Below are 25,392 nucleotides of genomic sequence, written 5' to 3'. Positions count from 1 at the left end.
GGCGAGCAATCGAAGATCACAGCTCGAACGCCGTGAGCATTCTATATTTAGAATCTTTTTTGTAGAGGTAAACAAACCGTTTGCCACAGATCTATTTGTGTTTGGTAATTATCGGTTTTAAACTTAAAAAAAAGATCTCTCTCGATGGCAACTCTCAAAACAGTTTTACGTGCCCTTTGCTCGTGCAAAAAGAAACATGTCTTGTGCGAACCCAAAAGCAAATCATTTTCAGTTTCCAAAGGGATAGTTTTGGAGAATCATATAAAAGCGCGCGTCCACTTCTGCATCAAAAGGTATCTTGTTGAACATATAACTCCTAAAAAGTTAGATGCGCCACGAAGGGGACCCATTGGCGTGTACACCTGCCATAGGCAAATTGGTAAGTACAATTAATACAAATTACAAAAACTCGCTTTGCGGCCAGTAACTAGCCCTTTTTCAGATATATATTACTATTCCCTTTCTTCTGCTTTAGGAAATCATTAGCAATGGACCTTCCCAGGCATTTGACTTTTGGAGCTAAAACTAGATAGGATTTCTAGTTTGTTGCACAGTCACTAGAAATAAATGGTAAGAGTAAATGTGTTGCGTGTATATACACCGATTCAAAGTATTGCATACAAAGAACTCTCCTTCGAATAGGCTTGTGGTTACAAATAAAAAAGTTACAAAAAAATCAAAAGAAAAACATTGTATGGTAGTAAGGAAGAAAATGAAGAAATGAGCAAGAGCAAGACAAAAATATCCACGCGGATGTATTTGCGGCACGTGATGACTTGGATGTAAAGATTGCGTGACATTGATCTGCCTCTGTTTTTCTGTTCAATTAGTTCCTTCACTTTCTTGCCTCTTTTCATTAGAAATATTCAATACAAAACTCAGTAGATAACCAGAGGATGCTTTATATGCAAGACATGGATCCAGGTCCGGCAAAAATATTAAACAAGCCAGAAAAAGGTGACGCTTAGAAAATGCCGTAGTGATGAAAAGGCAGGTGGCTAAGCACAGAAGCAAGACACGGGAAAATTAGCGAAGAACATCAAAATTATTTGCCTTCAAACACCCATTTGGAAGGTAAGCTGTAACCGAAGTATTATCTCAGGTTAACTGGGTAGTTTTGATGGGAAATGGCAGGGTTTTACAATGGTTTGCTCAGAAAGCGAGCTAAGGATAGTAGAATTGTTTACATTTCCTGGTTAAACAAGATCTCTTCGAAAGGTCAAATTGGGTCAACTTGCATGGGGCCGCTCGCCTCACAAATAACTTTTGCCAAGAAAAAAATTATATCACGTTCACAAACAGCTCTATTACTTGCTAGAATTGAATTTTGAAAGAATTCTACATAATACCGAGTATGTTTTGAGATGTTTGAAAATGGTATGGAATTTTTGATTTTCAAAGACTTCAAATTTCGGTTCTCTTCGCCTGCTCCCCAGAAATTCGGAATTACAATTGTAAGTCTAAACTATCATCAAAGCAGCTTAGCAATACCTCCTGAATAACATTATAAACTAAGGAAAACCATAATTTGCTATGCGCCTTCACGCGAGCTCGATTATCTGATCATGAAATTTGACCTCATTCCTGTGATTTTTCGGCTTCACCGGTTGTCGACGGTTTTTCGTAATTTTCTCAAAAATGTAAAAACTCTAGAACCTAAAACTTATATCACGCTTCTCAGCATACCATAGGTTATCTCTGGGCGAAATATCAAGGGGTCCATTTTTCCAACCTTGTGCCACATGTTTTCAATCTCACTCGGTCCCTATAGAGAGTCGCTCTTAAGATTGGTTTTAAATTCATCCATGCACCCATTTAAATCGAATTATTTCGAAAAAATATTTAACCATACCTGGAAACTGCTATTACACCTCCCATTAAGGACAAAATTACGACCAAACGTTTCATCTTCGTCGGTAGCTGACGCTTTACATAAATCCGCTCAACTTCAGAGTAGGACCGTACGGGTCTTGCTTTAAGGCGCCAATGACGCTTACTGATTCGCGTCGTTTCTTCACGGTTGCCCCATTAAAGATCATGTGATCTGCTCTAGGGAGTAGTCGCTTTTAGAATTGGCCATATTCACGCTAGCATACATTATTTGCGCGCCAAAAAGACAAAGGATAGATTCTCCAGAGAATATCACGTAGTTTGCATCGGGCATCTGGTATGTTGATTAGGCTCCATTAAAGTGTAAGTTATATAAAGGGTATTTAAACAATGCAAACAACACAAACAATGTACTTCACACTATACTACCACCGGCTGTTATATTTTATATAAACTAAATTCGGCTTTGAGACGGCATTTCGTCTTTATATTGACGGCTAGTTGGGAGAAAATATATTCCGTATTGGGCGGGGTCGGGAAGCGACGGAGCCCAATACGGAATATATTTTCTCCCAACTAGCCGTCAATATAAAGTCGTAATGCTGTCTCAAGATCGACTTTAGTTTTTTATCGCGATACTAACATTTTGTTGGAGAGATTAAACGGATAAAGTACAAATCCTGCGCTGATCGAAAGAGAAATTCTTACTTCAGTTAAGCTGTAGCCATGGTAATATCCGTGCGCGAATTTTTTCTCGGGGCGGGTTATTTGAATTTTTGGCTTTAATTGTTACGTCAAACCAAAGAAAATGCAAAAATTTACGGTCCATAAAGCACCTACCATTGATGAAATAGACGAGCTAGTAGGTTTGAACATTTTACCAGCAAATTTTATTGAAAATTTGTTACCGCCGAGATATAAACAACAACATGAAAACAGTGATGAATAAACCTCACAACCAGAAGTAAGAACAATAAGAGCAACCATACACTGTATGTACACTGTACGTAAAATACACTGTATGGCTTAAAATGTAAGCTTATTTCGTGTCCTAACGAATTAAGAAGTTTCTCTAAGACTTTAATTAAAACCCCTAACAATTCACAACATTTGTTTCCATTGAAATGTAAGCCCAAATGTAAGCAATACTTGTCGACAACAGTTTGCAATTAGGGAAGTCGGCAAGGTGAATAACTAACCGTGGTAAACATGGCGGGATATCCAGCTCCAATTTGCTTTTCCAGGATAACAAAAACCTCAGGATATGCTTATTTTACAGGATGACGAAAGTTTTTTCAGGTCGAGTGACAAATTAACAAGACTGAAGTTTATTTTTTGGATTTTGGCCTAATTCGAGTTAATTAGCTTCCATTTTGTCGATAATCTTGTGTTATTTGAGCCGAACACATTGCAAAAGTTCTCCGATTTTCTCAGAGGGAAGCGTTGCAAGTCCGAGCTTGAAGCTTGGCATGGTGAATGTTTAATAACTATATGTTAAGGCTGTAAAGTAAAATTATCGAAAACTGAGGTACCAGGAACACTTTTGTGCCGTTAAATATTACCTATATTTGGCCGCTACTTTTAGGGACTGATCGTTTATTACGTCCTAGGGTGGTTTTCTAAAAAATCGAGTGTATGAAAATTTTACCCCCCAAAAAATCTTTCAAACAAAAGTTTTATCCCCTGCAGTGACAGTTTGAAAATTTTACCCCCCTCCCCCCCCCCCCCCCCCCGCAATGGTTGGCATGGTGGTTGAATTGTTGAGAAGGTCCTGGGGCCTGTTTCTCGAAAGACCCGGTTACTTACCGGGCCCGTTTTTCGCCGATTACAGAACGATTACAGACATGGTACTTCGCCAATGTTTTCATAGAATAATAAGATTTTAAAATTTAGTATTCAAAGCTAACAAAAATTGACTTCTGTTAAGAAACATTTGTCACCAAAATTACTTATCGGGCCCGGTAAGTTACCGGGTCTTTCGAGAAACGGGCCCCTGGGCACAACGCTTGGTTACATGGGGAAGTCGCTAGCTCTCTGAGTCTGAACTGGCAAGAGAAACAATAAGACGTTAGAAGAAATTCAAGTAAGGGAACGCACCATAGAATATCTCTTCGATGTCTTTATAATAACGATGTTTTGTTATTGCTGGAGTCTATTCTTCAGTCGTCAAAAGAAGGTACACAGAAGATCAAAGCAGCTTGGGGTTTGAGAGCAGTACAGGAGCATTTGATGTATGGATGTGGATCAAGGATGTGGATATATAGATTTTGAAGAAGCCTACCATCTCTATTCGTCTTTTGGTCAATTTTTTTGCCCAGAGAAACAAGCCTTCAGAGATAAACTGCTTGATGAACTACACGGTTTGCCTGTCTATGTCATTACTCAACCTATTACGTGCAAGATCTTTGTCGCTCTGAAGAATTGTAGCGATATGGAGAAGTAGCTAGTCGATTTTACCAACTCTAGGATTGATGAGAAGAATGATTGGGAAATACTTTTAGTTGGTACCCTTAAAATTTTACCCCCCTCACTTTTCGTACAAGGTAAAAAATTCCCCCCCCCCCCCCAAAAAAAGAGCTCGTTAAAAAAAATTACCCCCCCTTCAAAAAACACCGCCCCCCCCCCCACCAGGACGTAATAAACGATCAGTCCCTTAGCGCTCTACAAAGGTGGTTTTAAAGTACTCGCTAGGATCACAAAATGGGTAGATTTGAAAAGGTTTAGTAGTGGATAATAAACAAGAATAGTTGTTCATAGTTTGTGTAAAGTTTGACTTCAACTGAAGTCATTTTAACCATTTGGCAGTGCTTCGTTCGCGCACCTTATTTTGAACCTTCAGTTGGCCGAAAAACCGAACTTTGACCGCATTTTCAAATTTTTGCGAATCTCTCAAAATTAAAAAGTCGCTGGAACTTTCAAATATGATTTTTGAAAATAGTTCACCAAAGGGTATTTTTGGACCGAATATGAGCGATTCGCCATATTGGTAGCCTGCGTTGCAGCCGGACTTGTCACTCAAGACCCATAGAGAACTCGACATAGTCCGTCTGCGAAACGGCTCCAAATAGCTTGTTCTGGTACCCCGCCGGTTTGCATAGATATCTGTAACCATTTCTGATTGGCTTAATTTCTAACGCGCTCTCTGATTGGACATTTTCCTATTAAGCACTCATGCAATACTCTACAAATAAATAGGGAGTTGTTTATTCATCGCAGTAAAAAATGATTAGATAAAAAATAGCCTGTGCATGAAAATTAGACTAGACTATATTTTAAGGTTACAATTAAGGATTTTATGAGTAAAACGCCACATTAATTTTCAGCTTGATCAACAGGTTGCAAATTATAGCTACATACCATTATGTAATACAATGAGCCTCGTCGAAAGCGACTTCGATTAACATCTTTTTGAAGAGAGCCATAGACGAGCACGAAATTACTATTCAGGACCTGTTGCGTGAACTCCTCGTCCTCTTCGCCTGTGATAGCAATCACTGGAATTCCAATATCATTTAGTAGACGAACCTGGTCTTCCATAAGAGCTCGCAACGGTGATATTTATACTACAATGACATTGGAACCACGAGGCCTTCCGAAAATATCGTCCGCCGCAATTGGAAGACATTAGAATAATCAAAGATTTGCCATAGCCAGTCGGCAAATTCACAAAAATATTTTGACCTAACAGAAATTCCCGAAGCGAATTTTCTTATTTAGATATTTCGAACTGCTCTTTCCACGGCTCTAAACCCTTGTTCGCAACTTTCTTCAGAAAAAGCCGTCATGTTCTTTATTTACAACGCTAAAATATTTCAAAACGATCAATCGATCAATCAAAGGGAAAACCCGGGGAAGAACAACAAGTACAAATCGTATTTTTAGGATCGCGGTTGGAGAGCAGAGTATTGCTCAATAAGGAACGACCAATCATAGAAAGCGTTAGAAATTAAGCCAATCAGAAATGGTTGCAGATATCCCTGCAAAACTGCAGGATACCAGGACAAGCTTTTGGAAGCCGTTTCGCAGACGGACCATATCAGGGATTGTATAGACTGTCTGCGACGCAGGCTTCAAATTGGTCGTTGACGGCGAATTCTCGATCCTTACAGGTAGCCGCTCTTAAGCGCTCACTGAGATATTTCGGACTACAAGCAAACGTGATTTTTCCTGTATTCTGCTTCTGTTATCGTTTACTTAGAGACAAGAATTATTTCTGTAGGAGAAATATTCACAGAAGTTATGATTTTTTTTAAAATTTTGCGTTGGACTTGTGTAATTCATTCACTATTCGTAGCGCACATTTGTAAACACGCGCTCTAATTTTACATGTAAGCACTCAAAGAAATATTTTGAGCAACAAACAAACATTAATCCTTCTATATTTTCCTTTAGTCTAAGAGAATTAATCACAGAGTTATGGATTAATTTGAACATTTCATAACTGCTAACTCTCACGCATTATGCGTGAGTCTCACGCCTGCGGACTAAAGACATCGATCTCACACATCGAGGACAATTTCTCACGCCTGACTCACAAAACCGGACGAGTTGTTCTAAAAAAACTTCATTTCATTTCAGATGTGTTATGTGTTATTTCTATACTCTTTATAACAACCGCAAAAGCTTTCAAATGTCTACAATCCGTTCATATCGTAAGTGTTTAAAGGTCGTCGGAATATCTTCGGACATTTTCGGCAACGTTCGGAAGTCTTCGGAAAATCGTAGGAGATCTTCGGAAGTCGCTCGGAAGTTTTCGGAAGTCCCGGTCACGATGAGAAAAAAAACCTCACGCTTTTCACTCAGAAAAAGTTGGCAGGTATAACATTTTGCGTTGGACTTGTGTAATTGATTCGCCATTCACAGCTCATATGTAATGTAAACACGCTCTAATTTTAAGCGCTCACTGAAATATATCTGACTACAAGCAAACATTATTTGTCCTGTATTTTCCTTTTGTTAATGTTTACTTAGAGAGTACGTAGAATTATTTCTGTACGAAATTATATTCACAGAGTTATGATTTTTTTAACAGTTTTCGTTGGAATTTATGTAATTCATTCACTATTCGTTGTTTTACACAGCCGCGCCCAGTGCGTTTGTAACACGTTGCAATAAATTCGTTAAGTGATTTACTTCGGTATTTTGCCGACGAAGTCGGGTAAAAAGTTTCTTTGTTTTCACATTCCGAATTTTTTTAGTTATTGAAGAGGAGAGATGAAAAGAAGTGACAGTACCATATTTCCTCGGAGAATAGCCGTCCCTCGATTAATCGCCTCCCTCGAATAATCTCCCCCTTTAACGAAAATATTTAAAATACTCGCCTCCCTAGATTATTCCCCCCTCGCTCTCGCCATTATATCTTTCTTTTATCCCCTCCCTCTGAAGTAAAAAATTGACATCTTGGGTAACAAACAAACTTCCATTTAATTGTCACAACGGAATGGTTACAAAAGCACCGTTTTTTTACAGTTTTTTCTATGGTAATGTTTATTTATTTCACGTTTTCAGGCTCTAACACCGAAGATATTGACATTGAACATTGATTAATCAACGAAAGAAATTTGAAACACTTAAAAAGCCCACGTTCGTTTTATCTTTGATGTGATTATTTTTTTGATTTAATGGTTTGATTAAACAAAATATTTAGGGCACGACCTCCTGTGAGAAATGTTTGAAATAATCGCCTCCCTCGAATAATCGCCCCCTTTCGATGCGAAAAAAAGAAATAATCGCCCACGGCTGTTGTTCGAGGAAATACGGTATGCCACGTTAACTTGACGTTGTTCGAATTTGTGAGCTGTTTGTTACAATCAACTCCTAACCCTATTTCTCGAAGATATTAGCTACTTTGCTACTTTACATTTGAGATGAAAAGCCGCATTTTACTTCACTATTTATTGCGTCAATCTTACAGTATTGTTGAAAGTTAATATATAAAATTCACACATTTGAATTGCGGAAGAAAGAATAAATAAGTTAATGCTCATTGCGGTTATATACCTAACTTAAGGAAAGCCTGAAAAAAAAAATGTTTGTGGCGTCATGAGCTCTTTTCTTCCGACCACCTCCCGTAAGAAGCAGCCACTTTGTGAATAACCGTTTTATCTCTCCCTCGAATGCTGTTTCAAAAATCTCTTGCAAGCTAACACTGCTGTAATTTCTTAAGCGACCTTTAGCGACCAAGACCAGTTTTAAGGCCAGAAATTTGACTTTATTATTTCTTTATCTTGTTTCCGATAAGCGACCAACCAAGTGGATCATTGAAAATCATGTATGACTAAAAAGCCGCAAACTGCATATTTGAAAGTACTACAAGAATAAATTAAATGCCGCAAGAAGCTTCTTTTTCACTTCCTTTCTTGACCGTTACATAGGTTATTTCAATTAGTGTAAATGCTTTAACAAATTAACAAAGCTCAGTAACTTCAACGTGGTCTGAATGTGAACTTCTGTAAACACACTTAACGCTAAACTGTAGACACAATAAAAACTGGATTCGGTCAGTTTCTTGTCACCGGTCCTTGTGGTCCAACTAGAGTCTCTGAACATGATGCACTTATTTTAATGATTAAAATAAGTGCATCATGTTCATTATATATTTAAATGTTTAAAACTAAACATTTTCGGTTGATTGATCGCAAACTTTCAAGTCAAATTTTCACGCTCTACCAAGGTAATTGTCTTATTCAATCTGTTTTGTTGTGACTAAGGCAAGGTTTTTCTTACCTTAAAAATACATTTATTTCGAATAAGCGTGAATAAAATTGAATTGAATTGCATTGAAATTGTTCGCGGGTTAACTTGAAAAAAATTGAAACGTCCTTTTAACCAAACTTCTTTTTTACCTTTCCTTTCTCAGATTTTATTCTCAGAGGAAAGTAACTGTCGAGGTTTTATACATTTCTAGCTCGTAATAAAAGTGAACGCAACTCGTCCTTTGTTATTCTAAAGCATCGTCCATTTGATCTTTTACCCACTACGGCAAGCAAATTATTATATAAATAGTTAACTTTCCTTTCGGCTTACCTTGTGGTTGTAAGGAAAGTCAAGAGAGCTAAAATAAGCTTCATCTTTACTTGTTGTTGAAGAGTCTTCAAATGATTTGTTTTATTGTACATTCTACCTTGTAAGTAGTTTTGTTACCTGCCAACTGAATTTAAATTAAAATACAGCTTCTCAGGTATGGACATTATTGACCAATCATATCCGCCGGCGTGATAAGTAATGTTTTAAGTATGGCGAGTTTTAGAGTTACACACTGTTACCTAGCATCCTCCCTTTTCTTTTGATAGGAGGGACAAAAATTGAAAATTGAACTTATTCATCACTTGCGTGTTATTCTAATCAAGAACAAAGTGGCCGTTTTACCTAAAGGGAGTTGCTGAAGAAAAGACATGCAAAAATTACACAGAGATTTAGGGCTCGACGTTTCGGAGTCATCTTGACTCCACTATTAGCGAAGATAAATATCAAATGTTATAGATGTTACACTGGCTGCTAGTAAAATAGGACAGGAAATTATTTAAAGCCACATCCCTGTAGAATTCCCCGCTGTACGATTTGATGCTCAAAACGGAGGCTGCAGTCTACACCCTGAAACAAACGAAGGGAAACACCCCCCCCCGGCAAATTGAAGTCCTCACAGAACGCTCCTAAAATTCGACAATTGATTATAATATTTGTTAATTATCATTTATCCCCGTTTGCACTTGGGAAGCGGAATATTCTGCTAAGCTGTTTGTACACACACCTATCAAATGTAAAGAAAGATAACTAGAAACTGATAAACAGGAACAGGAAAGAAAAATCTTTAAGGCCACATCCCTGCAGAAATCCCCGCTGTACGATTTGATGCTCAAAAAGAAGGCTTTAACCTCCACTGACCCTGAAACAAACGAAGGGAAACATCGCCACGGCAAATTGAAGTCCTCACAGAACACTCCTAAAATTCGACAACTGATGTATCTGTTGATTATAATTTATCCCCGTTTGCACTTGGGAAGCGGAATATTCTGGTTAGCTGTTTGTACACACATCAATCAGATGTGGAGAAAGATAACTAGAAACTGATAACACTTAGTTTGTATCACAAGGCATTCGCGTACCTTCATGTACACGGGTCACTGTACCGTAAGAGCTTCACATTAACGAAAAAAAGGAGTTGAATTTACGATCCCCTCTACTGTAATCTCTGATGAGTGTAAAAGTTCCAGACAATTGCTTATGACGGAATGCTATTGCCTTAGTACCGTTCGCTGATGTTGGTGTTGAATAATGATGACACACTGTTAACTGTGTAAAATGTCGGTACTTTCACCTAGTAGCAAAGGTATCAACCTTTATTTCCCTCGGAAGTGTTCATAGCACCTGTGCTAGTGGGGCCGAACATTAAACCTCGCAAAGAAATAATTTATATTGAACATAACAGGCAACTAATACGCTCACACCAAAATCTGTACATCACTGAGCAAATCACAATTCAACGGAACAAAGACATAAAATTTCCACTGCACTGAGATGATTTCAGGACCCTTTCATCTTCTTAACTTTTAGCAAAGATTGTCAATATTTTAGTGCGGTTTTCCCTGAGAACAACAAGGCAAACCGGTATTGTTCCTACTTTGGATTCCGAATGAACAGCCGACATGTAATCTAAGGCAATTATAATCCCTGACGTACTACGCTGCCCACTAAAATTTCAGTTGAGTTAAGGTTACCCGGTACCTTCAGAGGTGTCTCGCGTCCAAGCGATGTAGCGCGTCCGGTTTAAACTGTAGAAACCTGAACCCTTATATCAAATTAAAGCTTATAGAACTGGCCATCCAACTAAACCAAGAATGTTGAAATAAAATGAATTGCCAAATTTTTAGCGCTGTTTTCCCGAATAAATTTTTTTCACATGGAGGAGCCACTTCAAAGAGCTAAAACTCAAAAGGAATTTCTTCGTTTGCCTTCAAATTTGGACAGTAACTAGTTTAACATATAAACAACATACACGTGTCTGCGAATTTTTTCTTTCGAAATATTTTTTCTCCGAGAGCGATTTTTGTACGATTACTCCACATTTTTTTTCATCCTATTTCGAAAATGCTCTATAACTTTTCACTGCGATTGAATATGGCAAAACGCAGACACGTTTTTTTAGCGCTTTGGGTCCGGAAACTGAGGAGCAAATTAAATAAGCAAAAAACAAAATTCACCTTGACTTGTAGCTTTAAAAAGGTGATTCGGGCGCTCGCAATTAGAGGTCGCGAAAAATTCGACAATTCATTTTATTTCAAAATTCTTGGTATAGTTTGATAGCCAGTTCTATAAGCTTTAATTTGATATAGGGGTTTAGGTATCTACAGTTTAAACTGGACGCGCTACATCGCTTAAACGCAAGACACCTCTGAAGGTAACGGGTAACCTTAAGTCATTTTACAGCATAGTAATTGGATTAAAGGGGAAGTATCACGAAAATTTGCTGTTATTTCAAAACCCAAAAATGTTTGTCTGTCAGCAGAAACAAGGAAATAATTGTCAAGTTTGTTGAAAATTATCACCACAGTGCAATAAAACTGTCGATTAGTGCCCCTGGCCAGAGAGAGAGAGTAGGTCGGTTTGGATTGAAACTTGAAAAATATTTGGCTAATGTTTTTCAAGTTCTCGCATTTTTGTTTCCCAAATGCGCTAGAACAGATCACGAGTTGTTTCTTTCAAGAATTGAGTTGATTTCGTTCCTCCCGTCATTCTAGAATTATTTGGCAGCTGATTGAAGGTCTTATTTGATCATTTTTAACAAAAGATATCAAAAACCCCATGATACTTCCCCTTAAAGTACTGTAAAGGTTAAAATGGCGGCGGTTGAGAAGCTGTGGAATCAGAGAGACACGGGAATTACAGTGGAACCCCGTTCATACAACTACCTTCGGGCCGCGAAAATGCGGTTGTAATAACGGGGTGGTCGGATTAACGAGGATGTAAAACTAAGGAAAAGACTGAACTTTCAATTCATTTGGGGCACAAAAAAGTGGTCGTAATAACGAGGTGGTCGTGAGGCGGGGTTCCACTGTATCCCTATGTTTTCCCTCGCTCATGACCAGGCGTATGCAAAAGTGAAATGATTTATGTCATGCAATTTCACATGATATCAAGTCCATTAATACTTTATGTGGGTGGGTCCGCGAGTGCGTAAAATGAAGCCGGGAAATCCTACGCTTGTAATTTGGGTGTAAAATGGCTTTGTCCGACTAGTTCGACCTGAAACCCGTTCGTTAGGGGTTTCAGCTGGAACTCAAAATGGCGGTTGTTGAGGTCAGCTGTTGGATCGGAGAGGAACAGGGATTAAGGCACTAGAAACTGGATGGAAATCAAAGACGCGGGACAAATGATCAGAACTGACAGTAAGATTATAAGTTTCTTCAAATGTTGTTAAAATGCTGCTTTGTGCTGGAAACTAACCCTATGTTTCTCATCGCTCATGGTCTGGTGAGTGCTTTACAAGTGTCTACATTGAGGTTCTCATTTCCATCCCCCACCCCCCTCGGGAAATTTTTCATTGACTCAATTTTCAATGGCGGCGGCCGGCTCACTTGCTTCGCTAACTTTTAGGCCAACGTTTCCCGGGTATCAGTTTGAACTTATAAAATCCGTTTAGTCTTGAGTATTGACGGTGCAAGCTTTTCTACCACTTTAAGCTTCTGCATTTATAAATTACTTACCAGTCAGAATCAAATAAATGATTTCAAGAAACTGTTACCTGAATCAAAGGTTTTATTACTCGTTTGAACTGTTAGCCACACAGAGTGGAAATTTGATTGCTTACTTTTGCAGTTATTATTACAATAATGCTCGCCGTTATCAAACATTTAAAAATAACACGCCTAGTATTATCAGTCGGTTACAATTTTGAACTCTTATCTCACCCAAGGTTACAGAACCCTTACTGTGCTATAACTCGAAAACTTTGACTCATATAGCATTATTGTACTGTCGCTAATGAACTAGGTTTGAATTCCATTTGGCAGCCATCTTGGAATAAGATACGGGTAGGTCAGATCACCCCTTGTTTTCCGCCGCTCATTCCTTGCTTGCATACGAGGCTGTACAACTTCCATTAGGTGACTATAATAGTCATTGACGAGGTTGCCAGCTTTGCTATCCTGTAGTTCGTTGCCGTAATCAAACAAGGAATCGAAACGGAAAGCCGCTAGAGAATTAGTAAAGCTCGCCTCGATCTGAAAATGTGAAAAGCAAAAATTTAGATTTCAGTTATGGAATTCCTGGATCTGAAACATCCGCGGAAGTTCACATAGCGTAAAATGAACACTGAAGGGAAACGGAACTCTTTCATTCTCTCATATCTGCCAGAAATGTTCTGTACTTGGCTCAAACAGTTTTATTTATCTTCTCTTGGAGGTAACTTAAAAGCGGCTAACTGTTTGACTTGGGGTGGGGAGGGTCCGAGAGGACTGTAGAAATTATTAGCCAACTTATTGGTTCTCTGACTGTCTGTCTGGAGCTCTCTATTTTTCTCAAAGCTGAATACAACTCAACATCGGTGGCGAGTAGAATTGAATGTTTGTTTTATCGAAAGAGTTGGTAACTAAAGGTACATTGGCCACCGTAATTTAGAGATTTGAGAGCCGACGTTTCGAGCGTTAGCCCTTCGGCAGAGCGAACCTTGTATCAGTTTGCCGGAAAAGGTATGCAAAAGGGCCTTTTGTTGCTGTAGTTGCTTTTGTTTTCTTTCCTCTTTCTTTGCTTAATTTCACTCGACGGTTGTCCTGAATGACAAATCGACCGCCGAATACTGGTCTGGCTGACTAGTTTACTTTGGATATGAATATATGAAACATATTTTCGAATTGGTTTACTGCCTATAAAATATTATCCCCTGATTTCATAAATCCATAATCTGTTACCCTCGGAAATGCAGTGTAAATCATACTTACAGCAGAAGTGAGCCTGTTAGGCAGCCGATAAACAGAAAATTCCCCTTCGCTCACTCTAGTGTCATTGTATAGTTTGGTCGGTTGGTTAGGGATGTACTGAGCATAGTCCGCTAGGAGGTAGTTACATGCTGCGTGTTGCACACTTAAGTGTGAGATGATCCGGCTCACAATACCACAGAGTTCTTTCTTTGTATCAATATGCGTAGGAAATCCTACAATCTGTAAAAGAGAAAGGTGCTCTGATTCCATCAACAGTATCAAAACAATAATAGTCCAACAATGTATGCGGGATGTTTGTCACATAAATCTAGTTTAATGTCCTTAGCTCCCACGAGTCTCTTGTTGCTCAGTGATAAAGCATCCGAGGTCATAAGCTTGACTCCTATTGGGAGAACTTGGAGTTTTGTTTTGTTTTCATTTTTCGAGTATGCCAGTGTCTGACAGAAAAAAAATACATCTGTCGATAAATATGAAAACATACTTTACTGTTGCAAAATGCGGTAGGTTCATAATCATATAAATTCATCTACAAAATGCAGCCATCCAAGATTCACTTCGCCATCTTGAATGTATTGTAAGGACGGTGTCTCCTTGAGCATACGTTCTGCGCATCTCGGGATGGCTCGACAAGCTCTGATTTCTCAAGGACGGTGCTTTCTCAGTAAACGGTATCTTTGTGCGGGATTTTTGACTATGTGGGGAAAGCAGTTCTTAGCAAGGGCTATTTTATTAAATCTAAAAAGAAAATTGGTAGTAACCAGGCATTTTGCAGAGGGTAATTAAGCGTCAATTTGGGAACAAATTCCTTACATTATTGTTTTTTTTTTCAAACTTTTTACAGTTGTTGTCAGTTAAATTACCTCTGAAAACTAAAATGCGTGGAACATGCTGTGTCTGTAACCCATTGTGTGATCTTTAGAGAACAAACAAAACTTCTTACTTGGATATTAAAATACGACCAAAGAGAATTTAATAATTTTTTGATCAGTCAGTCTTTCATTACTTGTGTTGTAATGACTTACTAACAACTTTGGGTATCTTTTTGTTAAAGACGGTTGACGTTGACCAGAAAACTCAAGGTTACGGAGATGAAAGGTCCGCAAGTTGTTGTGTCCAAAGTTTTATATTTAGAAGAATTGGTCCAAACATTTGACTTTTTGAACTTAAGTTTTATAAAACCCAGCCAGTTATTTCGACTTTTTTCAGTAGTATGTTTCAGTTTGAAGTATAAATAAGTAAATAAATAGATAAATAAATAAATAAATAAATAAATAAATGAGTAAATGAATGAATGAATGAATGAATAAATAAATAAATAAATAAATGAATAATCAAGTAATCTAGTAATCTGGGTAGGTAGGCAAGTAGGTAGCTAGGTAGGTAGATAGGTTAGTAGGTAGGTAGGTAAGTAGGTAGGTAGGTAGGTAGGTAGGTAGGTAGGTAGGTAGGTAGGTAAGTAGGTCGGTAGGTAGGTAGGTAAGTAGGTAGGTAAGTAGGCAGGTAGGTAGGTAGGTAAGTAGGCAGGTAGGTAGGTAGGTAGGTAAGTAGGCAGGTAGGTAGGTAGGTAAGTAGGCAGGTAGGTAGGTAGGTAAGTAGGCAGATAGGTAGGTAGGTAGGTAGGTAGGTAGGTAGGTAGGTAGGTAGGTAGGTAGGTAGGTAGGTTGGTAGGTAAGTTAGGAAATAAACAGTTAAATATATTAAAGTTCGTAATCACCCTTCCGATGCCTCCGGTTGGTCCCGTTCCTTCCATAGACAATTCATTGACGTACTCCTGGAGTTCTGCGTCCATCTCTACGTCTCTGTCGTTTTCGTAGTACCTAAAGAGAAACACTTCATTGTGTCAAATCAAAATAGCAAGTCGCATCGGCTTCCTCAGTCAACACGATATTACTCTTTTCGTTGCCTTAGGGCATAGGTTTTTTGGGGATATATTCGGTGTATCCTGAAAAAAAGGAATAACGCTGAAAAATGTATGTTGTATCTGTGCCTGGTAAACGAAAATATATCCAAATGCCCAAAGTAAAAGAATCGGCTTCTTATTAATTAATGAGTTTGACAAAACAAAATATATTTAATTTCTCGAGGTATTCTGATTTTCGAATATCGGGAATGTGTCTGAAAATAAGCATTCTTATTCTTACCTTAGAATCGGTTTTTTTTAACACTAGAATGCAAACCTTAATCGATTGTCTAGGATTCCAGTGGTGTAATGAAATCACAGTGGGACAGTAACTGAGCGTATTCATTGTCCAACTAAACGTATTGCTAAAAGGAATGGAAGAAACACGAAAATGAAAGCGCTTCGCACTAAGTCTTATACTATTTCGATATTTTACATGTAAAAGACAAGTTGATAATAAACTTCGAAAGCAGGAAACTTAGTTTCTTTACCGAGAATACTGATCATATCGGGCTACCGTTGGGTTTCTGACGGTTAAGCTTACTTGAAATCTGTCATCCGGCACTATTCAAGTCGAGTAAACCATCGTTGCTTTTACTGTAGGTTCCTCATAAACTGATTCACCTTAAAATGAAGACCCTTAGGAAGCAGTCACTCAGATGACATGAATGAAGGCTTAAGAATTTGCACCACTCATAATGCGCAATGGCATTTGCTTGTGAACCGATAGTGGCATTTCGCTTTTTGGTTGCGAAAAACACAAAGATTTGATAGCTCTATTCAGTCCTCTCTATTCTAAACTTTCTTTTGAAAGATCTTTTGATGTTGTAAAAAGAAAGGGGGGGGGGGGGGAGTGGGAGGGGATGGGGGGGGGGGGCCTTTGTGCTTCATCTGGGTTTCCAAACACCTCTAAACAATAAAAGCGCTCGACAGGTGACCTTAAAAAGCTTTTATCTGTTTCATGGTGTGTGGATTTTATATTCAGTCATGCATTTAAAGACGCGTTATTGTAGTCAGAAGTCTGCCCTGGTATAAAATGTTTATTAAAGAAATAAAAAACGCGCCGAGTGCATTGTTGAGTTATATAAGCACGCGGGAATTTTTAAGAACACGAGAGAAGTGCAGAGAGGCACGAGCCGTAGGCGAGTGCCTCTCTGCACTTCTCGAGTGTTCTTAAAAATTCCCAAGTGCTTATATAACTCAACAATGCACGAGGAACAAGTTTTTTTATTTCTTTTATAAAATATAAACAATCGCAACTCGTCAGACAAGTGCGAATTTTAATGAATCAACATTAACTTTCTCCTTACACGTCAGACGCAATGTCATTGGTTTAAAATTTGACAGAAAACCAATGAAAATGTATCGTTCACGACGAGAATCATTTGAAGCGAAAAGTTCTCGAAAAAGCTAAACAACAAGCTAAGGATTCTCTTCAAAAGTTCAAATACTTCACTTATTTGTGGATTAAGGGAGATTCAAGTTTATTTGAACCGAATTTATAGTGCACGAATTAAACTGATGCAATGAGAATCACCGCGGTGTTGGAGGATGTTGATCGGTGTGATTCTACAACTGCGGATGACATTTCTCTTGGTTGTCGAGAAGAAACGGACTGGAATTGTTGGGAAGACATTTGCTTCCTCTGTGTTGTCTGAATGGATCCTGTTAGAGCAGATGACAGAACATCGCTGCACTTTCTGAGCTTTGTTGACGATGGCCGGGAATTGTAATGTTGGAGACTGTTCGGGTTTCTCATTCTGTGGCCCGAAATGTGGCAAATGTGCCGATCTGCCAAGCCCGCTTCTGACCACAAGGTTATCGCTGTTGCTCGAACACAATGATTTGTGTAGACGGTGGGCAGCACTGCCTTTTCGCTGATCTCTTTCATCATAGTGCCCAGAGTGTTAACACCGAGCGGGCGATTTTCATACCAGACGGTTTGCACGGCGCCGTTTCCTTCGGTCCAGTCGCGTCGAGGGAGCTGAAAGATAGCTTCGCACTTTGGATTCAACTTGGACAGATACAACCTCAGAGCTCGATAGCCATCGGTTAGTGTTTACAATATCATTGAGAAACTCGAAGCCGCAGTCAAACGAGGGAAATTGTTCGGCCATAATGGCGGTCTGTCGCTGAATTTCTCAGATTTTCACAGGCAAAAAATCTGACGTGTGCTCCGTGCATATGTACAATTATAATGCACGCACCATACGTATGCTTCGTGCATTGTGGAGTTATAAAGAACTCAGTTTGACCAATCACAGTGCTTGCTTGACCCTGGCTATTTTATAATTTCATGTACAGTTACTTCTACTTCCAAATACATACAGTAGCCCTGCACTTTTCAAAAGTTCTATTTTCACTGGACCCTGATAACCTACAGCTCTATTGTTTTTTAGGACTGGGAACATTATTCTGCAGTTCGTTCTTTTGTTCTCTCGACCAACCATGTAAGACGTCGCAAATGATATAGGTCGCCCCAATACATAAAGCTCTATTTTTTCTAATTTATTTGTACTTACAGGTCCACGTAATCTTCCACCATGTGTTTGATAACGCGCAAGATAACTTTACCATCGTCTCGGTAAGGGAAGTATGGAAGAAGTTTTTTGTCATTAAGTCCACGTTTCTATTGATTTAAATTAAGGTCTAAAGGTCAATACGGAATCACCATAAGGGGATTAGTTACTAAAGAAACTGTGGTGCTGCGGCGGTGGGGGAGTGGAAACGAATATTTTGTTTTATCAACTCAGTGCTGACATTGGCCACCGTAAAGAGATTCCAGTGCTGACGATTCCAGCTTTCCGGCTGGCCCTTCGTCAGAGTGAATCCGGAATGAGACCAATGCATACCAAGTGACAGTAACATTTGCCGCGCTCCGTATTGTCTTGTTAGACGATTGTTAGACAGTTACAAGGCCATTTGATTTAAACATTATGAGATTCTGTGGGTATATGGGTGAAAGCCTCAATTGTGACCATTTAAATGAGAGTTACTGAGCAGTACTTTCCTGTGATGCTGTTTATTATTCTTATATAATCTTGGATATAACTTACTAAGCAAAGTCTTGTTTTGATGACTGCGTTAGTGTGGTAACTTTTAAAGACTTTGTTCAGCATTGCAGCCGTCGGGGAGAATTATAATGTATGTGCCACAAAGATGAACCCGGTGATGGATGTCTCTGTTTACTATCAACCTCGTTTCCAGGTTCTCTTCTCTTCAAATTCCAGAGTCGAAGTAAACCTACCTTGATTTCGGATCTCAAATCTGTTATATCCCAGGTAGCTAATTGGTGTGCATCCCGAAGTAGCCTCATTGTTCCTGTGTTTCCATGCGTAAACAGTAGATCCATAAACTGCGCCTCGTCTACCAATTTTGGAGTTCCGAACGTGTTGGGAACAGTCACTTCTCTGCAGTGATACTTGAGTATTTGGTTCAGCGGATGCAGGGGTGCCATGGTCCGCTTTAAGATGACGCAGAATGGTTCCATCAAGTAATGAGTCTTGAGAGACGTAAAAGAATAATTTAATCGGAATGTTAAGCTTGCCTGAAAGGGATAATAATTTTCGCATGACTGCAAGGTACGAATCTTTATTAATGAATGAATGGAGTCAGTTCAGTTATGTACAGACTGAACTTGTTTCTGAAACAGGTGAAAACATTGTAAATACTACATTTGCATAGCTCCTGACCTGGTTCTAACCATGCCTACCAAGCTTACCAGGAACACTAGGGTTAACCAGGCCTTTTTCACAATTCAGTTACTGAACTGAAACCTGGTATACTTTACAAGGATTTTTTCACATAGGGTTCAAGCCTGGTAAGTCTGGTCAAGAACGAGGCTTCCCTGCCTAATTTATGAACCAGTGTCACCAGACTTACCGGGTTTACCAGGATAACCCTGGTTGACCAAGAGGTCCTAGAGCCTGGTTAAACCCGGGTAACCCTGGCTTTTTAAAATGACCAGGATACCATACTTACCAGAAAAAACAAGATTAACCAGGCTTTTTCCACATAGGGTTCAAGCCTGGTTCAAGAACCCGGATACACCGGTTTTTAAACTAGACTTTTTCCAGGGTATAACCCTGGTTTAACGAGGTTTTGTCGCCAGGGCTTCTAACATGAAATTTGGCCTATACAGCATAAAATATAATCTAACAATTCATGTTTACCTTTGCGAGGTGCTCTGCAATTTGTGCATATCCGAGATCCGTGATCTGAACATTAAGTTTGGCGATCGTCCAATTGTCGCCATCTTCCGGAGTGTATACTGCTGAATCTAAGAAATATAGTGCCACTCAAAGGTAAGAACATAGCAATGTTGTCTGGATACGGTTAAAATTCATTCATGAATCGTTTTTAATTGTAATAAGATGAAATATGAAAATTATCATAAAACGACATTGCAGGCTTGGCACGACCGCCCACCTAATGTCGATGAGCATTAAGAGCGTTCCTCAACGCCACTGTTAACTGTTTCTCTGAACATTGTAATTGTTTTAAGATGATACAACTGTGCTTTGATAATTATGCATTTTTTACGTTATGAAAGAAACTGATTAGTACACCTAATTAGAGTTGACCAGACCAGGCAAAAATTACGTGGCACATATTGTCGCATCAGAAGAAGCGATTGGACAAAAAAAAACTTAACAAGGTTTATTTTTAACAATGAATGGATCCGGAGGTCGTGGGTTGAATCTTTCCGAGGACGAAGACTTTTTCTTTGCCTTGTATGGTCTTCCATTTGCTCCGGCTAGGGCCAACGCTTAGTAGGAAATTCCAGAACACAATTTAGCTCTTAAACATACACCGCCGAGTTGATCCGTTATTTGCGTTCTTTTCACTGATGTCAATACATCGAGTAAGCTTTAAAACTAAAGTGCTATGATCATTACTAATATCATCTTTTTAGCAAACTTTTTAAAACAATCTCATAAACTCAGGGAGAAAAATATGACTGGTTAAAACAGAGTTAGTCTTCTTTTGCACTTTACCTGGTTTGTAGTCCATTTGAATGGCTACAGGAACAAGTTCGTTGCGGTGTTTATCGCCAACAACTTTCGATGCAAACAGGGCAATGGGAGAAGAAAAGTTCCAAACGTTCCGTCGACGATCGTTATCCGTGAGGTCCGGTGATCTGGGCATGTCGTCACACAACTCATAACGAAGTGCATATATGCGCCTCTGTTTTATGGCCTGAAATTTAAGCCCCCCAAATTGGTCACATGATAGTACCTTAAGGGTAAAAGTCTGCTTGAATCTAAAAAGGCAGTGATTAAGTGTCTTAGAATTCAAGGATCTGACATGGTTGCGTGCACTTATTTCAAATGAAAGTTACAGTCAATCTTCTTTGATTTAAAGGAAGGGAATGAAAAGCAAAAGCAAAATCACCAATTTGAACAAAGCAAATAAAACATAAATACTAGTTATGCAATGCTTTTGAGTGGTATACTGTGAAATATCCCAGGAGTGACTTGATTTTTTTTAGTACGCACACGGGCCACTCATTGATTGAATTAACTTTCCTTTCGACGTCTGGTTCCAGGAAATCAAAATTAAAGTTTAAATTGGGGTATTCCTCTTCCATGTTTTAGTTGTTGAAAGTCATTTTTTCTAAATAAGAATTTTGACCTGTCACAGGCTCTTCAATCGATCTTTCGGCGGAAAAATTTTGTAGTCTGCGAGGAACGCCGGGATTTTTTTCGTGAATTCTACCCGTTTTGTATCTCAGAATATGCAATGGGTTTCAAGCTTTCTGGTTGGCTGTATTCCCTATGGTATGGAATAACATAACAGAAAAAAATTAAGATGATTCCTTCAAATTAAAAGTTGGCGTGAATATTTTGCAAACTTTCAATTATCCGTTTGCGACCTAATGTTTGATATAAGCGAAAACACTGCCCCAAGAAATATTTTGAATCTGTTTTCTCGAATTTCTAGCGTCCATTCTTATAAAACGCGTTCCTCTACCTCTGATCATTTTTATACAAAGGAATCTCGCATTAATGCCACACGAAATGCATTCTCGCGTTTTGGGGTCAAAATTTGTAAAGGGATACCTGCATCTCTAAAAAAAAGTACAAAAAATCTTTTAAAGAATCCCTAAAAGGAAAGTTATTTGATATAATTGAAACCGTAGACTCCTATATTGAAGTGGAGACGATAATTGACCAAATGAAAAACTGATCATCCATGTCCTTCTCTTTGCCAGTGTAATCTGATTCTCCTTTTCCCTTTTCATCTCTTTTCTATTGTTATATTAATGATAATAAAAAATTACGTATAATTTACTTTAATTTTGATGCATAGCCTTATCTAAATCTGCGTTATTATGTTAAGTTAAGTTTTTCTGTTTTCCAGCATGTTTTGTAATTTACTGTAATTTTTTCCATTATGTTCTCTACTCGTCTTGTCCCGCCTCGACTAGCTTTGTGGCTATTTGCGGGACAAGCCTTTAATGTAATCTGAATTTATAAATAAATTGTTGTTGTTGTATTGTTCACTTGTAAGTAATAGCTCAAAATATGCAATTTAAAGAATAAATCACCGAACCCATAAGGATATATTTATATAACATTTACTCAATTTACTCACTCACTTAAGGACGGTGCCTACTAATAGGGAAGTATTTTTGCGCGGCTTATCACTATGCGGAAAAAGCAGATCTTAGTAGCGGCCATTGAAATCGCAAAAGAAAATTGGGAGTAACCATGCATTTTTTAGAGATAACTAAGTAACAATTATTCTAAATTGCAGCCAGGAGCTTAATATAAGCTCCTGTTGCAGCAAAATACAAAGCAATACATGGCGCTTTTTTTCCCAAATTGAAGCTTTATTATCTCTGAAAAATGCAACGTTTCCCCCAATTTTCTTTTTGGATACCAAAATCACTTGCTTAGTTCTGCTTTCTCAGCATAGTTTTAAAGAACGCCAAAATAACCCTGTTTTAGTAGGCAACACCCATAGGAAACTCAAGTATCCCGAGATGCGTAGAACGTATGCGCAGTAACAATAGTATGCACCGTCCTTAAGGACGGTGCCTACTATTGTTACTGCGCATACGTTCTGCGCATCTCGAGATGCTCGTGTTTCCTATGGGTGGTACCAGGGGCTTATAAGCTCCTGGTGGTACCAGGAGCTTATCACCCATAAGCTCCTGGTGGTACGTACTAATACAGGAATATTTTTGCGCGGTTTAAAACTATACGGAGAAAGCAGAACTTAACAAATGCTTTTGGTACCTCAAAAGAAAATTGGGGGTAACCACGCATTTTTCAGAGATAATTAAGCTTCAATTTAGGAAAAAATCCCATACATTGCTTTAAATTTTGGCGTTTTTGGAGATATTACAGCTTAATTATCTCTGAAAAATGCGTGGTTACCCCCCAATTTTCTTTTTGGATTCCAAAAGGCCTTGCTAAGATCGACTTTTCCCGCATAGTCATAAACCGCACAAAAATATTGCGGTATTAGTAGGCACCGTCCTTAAAAGAGGATAATTGCTAATTTAATAAAAGATAGTTCGCCGTGGTCATTTAGGAAAAAATATCAATTTATTAATTGGCTGAGCTTTAGAAGGAAAACCCCAGCCATGTTTTGAAAATAATAATAATAAAAAAAATAAAAAATAAAAGATAACATACATCTTCCAAAGAGTCGTCAGAATTCAGAGCTGCTTGTACCGCGGCATCCCAATCAAAGTTAGGATTCAGGGTCTCTTTCAGTTTTTTCCAGTTTAGTCCTGTTGGTCCTAAAAAAGAAAGAAAAGCCGTCGCCTCTTCAATCTTTGACATAGATAAGGAGTTAGTTTCTAAAGAAACTGCGGTACTACGTTGGTGGGGAGTAACGGGGCTAATACTCGAAAAAGTCAGCGCTCGAATCTCTTTACAGTCGCCAATTTACCTTTAGTTATTAACTCGTTTGATAAGCCAAACATTCTATTCTTCAAGTTTTTGTTTGCCGGATTGGTGCGACATATTATGGTTCGTATATCTAATGTCCTGGGCACGGTTGGATAAAGATAAATAAGTGAAAGTTTTATGAAGTCGTTGCCTGTATTCTGAAGGACTTTTTCTCTCTCTAATTGTGCTCCCTAGCTATCATCAGTAAAACCGCCTTAGGCCGAGTGATCCTTAAGAGAGCTGTAGAAAATCCTTGGAAAGAAACAGAATGGCTGCAGAAAACGCGATCCGTTTATGCTTTATCCAACCACACGCAGGACACTTAAAAGGGGTGTATACGAGCCATAAGCTGTTGCACCAATCAAACAAAAAACTCGAAGAAACGAATGAAAAGAATTGTCGAATTTTTCACGACCTCTTAATGCAAACGTCCGAATCACCTTTTGAAAGCTACAAGTCAAAGCGAATTTTGTGTTTCGCTTATTTAATTTGGTCCTAAGTTTCCGGACCCAAAGCGCTATCAATCGTGTCTGTGTTTTGCCATATTCAATTGCACTGAAACGTTATAGATCATTTTCGAAATATGATAAAAAAAATGTAGAGTGATAGTACAAAAATCGCTCTCGGAGAAAAAATATTTCGAAAGAAAAAATTCGCGTTTTTGTTGTTTATATGTTAAACTGTTCAAATTTGAAGGCAAACGAACAAATTCACTTTGATTTTTAGCTCTTTGAAGTGGCTCCTCCAAGCGAAAAAAATAGATTCGAGAAAGCAGCGCTAAAAATTCGGCAATTCATTTTATTTCAAAATTCTTGGTTTGGTTTGACAGCCAGCTCTATAAGCTTTTATTTGATATAAGGGTTTAGGTATTTACATCGCTTGGACGCGAGACACCTCTGAAGGTATACAGTAACCTTAACGTTGGAACATTTTAAATTCTCACTGAAGAATTGTTTGATAATGATGATGATGATGATCATAATAATAATAATAATAATAATAATAATAATAATAATAATAATAATAATAATAATAATAATAATAATAATATACACCTAACTTTCTAAACAACCTATCCTAGATATAAATGTATCAACATAAAATCGAATCAGAAACTACTAGCTACTAATAACATACCACAATAAAACTCTTAGACACAACGATAATAATTGCTTCACTGCAGTTTGATTATATCGATCTGTTTTTGTCTCTTTCTGTCGGGGAGGGTTAACTAAACCCATTTGTTAGATTCCCAAGCATAAACTCTACTACCCCTACCTTGGATAGTGACACGTTTTAGTGACATAGGGTTTGTTCCCGCCAGGCGCTGTTGAGTGAAGAGCTTGTCACTTAGCCAAACCGTTTTGTCGTCAATGAACGCTTCGTGTTCGGATGGACGTCTTGCATATTGCTAAAACAAAACAAAACAAACAAAATTGTTTCGTTTAACTAAATGTTCTACATTTTTGACTCATAAGCATAATGCTCCTAACAACAAGAAGATAGGACAATCTGAAGCGAATTCTTGAAAGGGCTAAGAGATAATTAAAAAATCATTCGTCATAGCGAATCCAAAACGAAAGACCAACGCAGGAAACGTCCGCACTCGAATCTCTTTACGGTGGCCAGTTTTTCTTTAGTTATCAACTCTGTTGATAAACCAACCAAACATTCATATTGCATTTACCTCTGGTTTTGCTTTTCCACGCTTTATGATTTAAAAAAAAAAAACGTCCAAACACTTCTCACAAGTAATCTTGACTTGCTTGCAAGCATTTACCCGCGTTTAGCGCCAATTACATGTTATTGTTTCGAAATTCTG

General features: G+C 38.4%; 1 protein-coding gene and 1 pseudogene across 7 annotated transcripts in view; both read right to left on the bottom strand.

Annotated features, from left to right (window-relative positions):
- The window catches only part of LOC146456998 (polyunsaturated fatty acid 5-lipoxygenase-like), a 30,551-nt pseudogene extending 28,552 nt beyond the window's left edge, over nucleotides 1-1,999 (bottom strand). The window contains exon 1 of the transcript XR_014858643.1: nucleotides 1,853-1,999. The product of XR_014858643.1 is annotated as a polyunsaturated fatty acid 5-lipoxygenase-like (transcript). The remainder of the gene's footprint in view (nucleotides 1-1,852) is intronic.
- A 10,568-nt stretch (nucleotides 2,000-12,567) lies between these two features.
- The window catches only part of LOC146456997 (polyunsaturated fatty acid 5-lipoxygenase-like), a 52,361-nt gene continuing 39,536 nt past the window's right edge, over nucleotides 12,568-25,392 (bottom strand). For 5 of the 6 annotated variants that reach the window (XM_085092457.1, XM_085092454.1, XM_085092455.1 and 2 more), the window contains exons 4-12: nucleotides 24,849-24,981; nucleotides 23,313-23,419; nucleotides 20,664-20,865; nucleotides 19,839-19,945; nucleotides 18,914-19,168; nucleotides 18,189-18,295; nucleotides 15,481-15,583; nucleotides 13,767-13,985; nucleotides 12,568-13,049 (exon numbers count right to left, since the gene is read on the bottom strand). In XM_085092457.1, the coding sequence (XP_084948583.1) occupies nucleotides 12,816-13,049; nucleotides 13,767-13,985; nucleotides 15,481-15,583; nucleotides 18,189-18,295; nucleotides 18,914-19,168; nucleotides 19,839-19,945; nucleotides 20,664-20,865; nucleotides 23,313-23,419; nucleotides 24,849-24,981 (1,467 nt within the window). In that variant the 3' untranslated portion in view covers nucleotides 12,568-12,815. The remainder of the gene's footprint in view (nucleotides 13,050-13,766; nucleotides 13,986-15,480; nucleotides 15,584-18,188; nucleotides 18,296-18,913; nucleotides 19,169-19,838; nucleotides 19,946-20,663; nucleotides 20,866-23,312; nucleotides 23,420-24,848; nucleotides 24,982-25,392) is intronic. The other variant, XM_085092459.1, reaches the window with a different exon arrangement.

This window comes from Pavona decussata, unplaced genomic scaffold (genome assembly GCF_977016875.1).
Source record: "Pavona decussata unplaced genomic scaffold, jaPavDecu1.1 SCAFFOLD_250, whole genome shotgun sequence".
In the NCBI taxonomy this organism is placed as follows: domain Eukaryota; kingdom Metazoa; phylum Cnidaria; class Anthozoa; order Scleractinia; family Agariciidae; genus Pavona; species Pavona decussata.
This window is presented reverse-complemented; position numbering and strand designations above follow the sequence as displayed.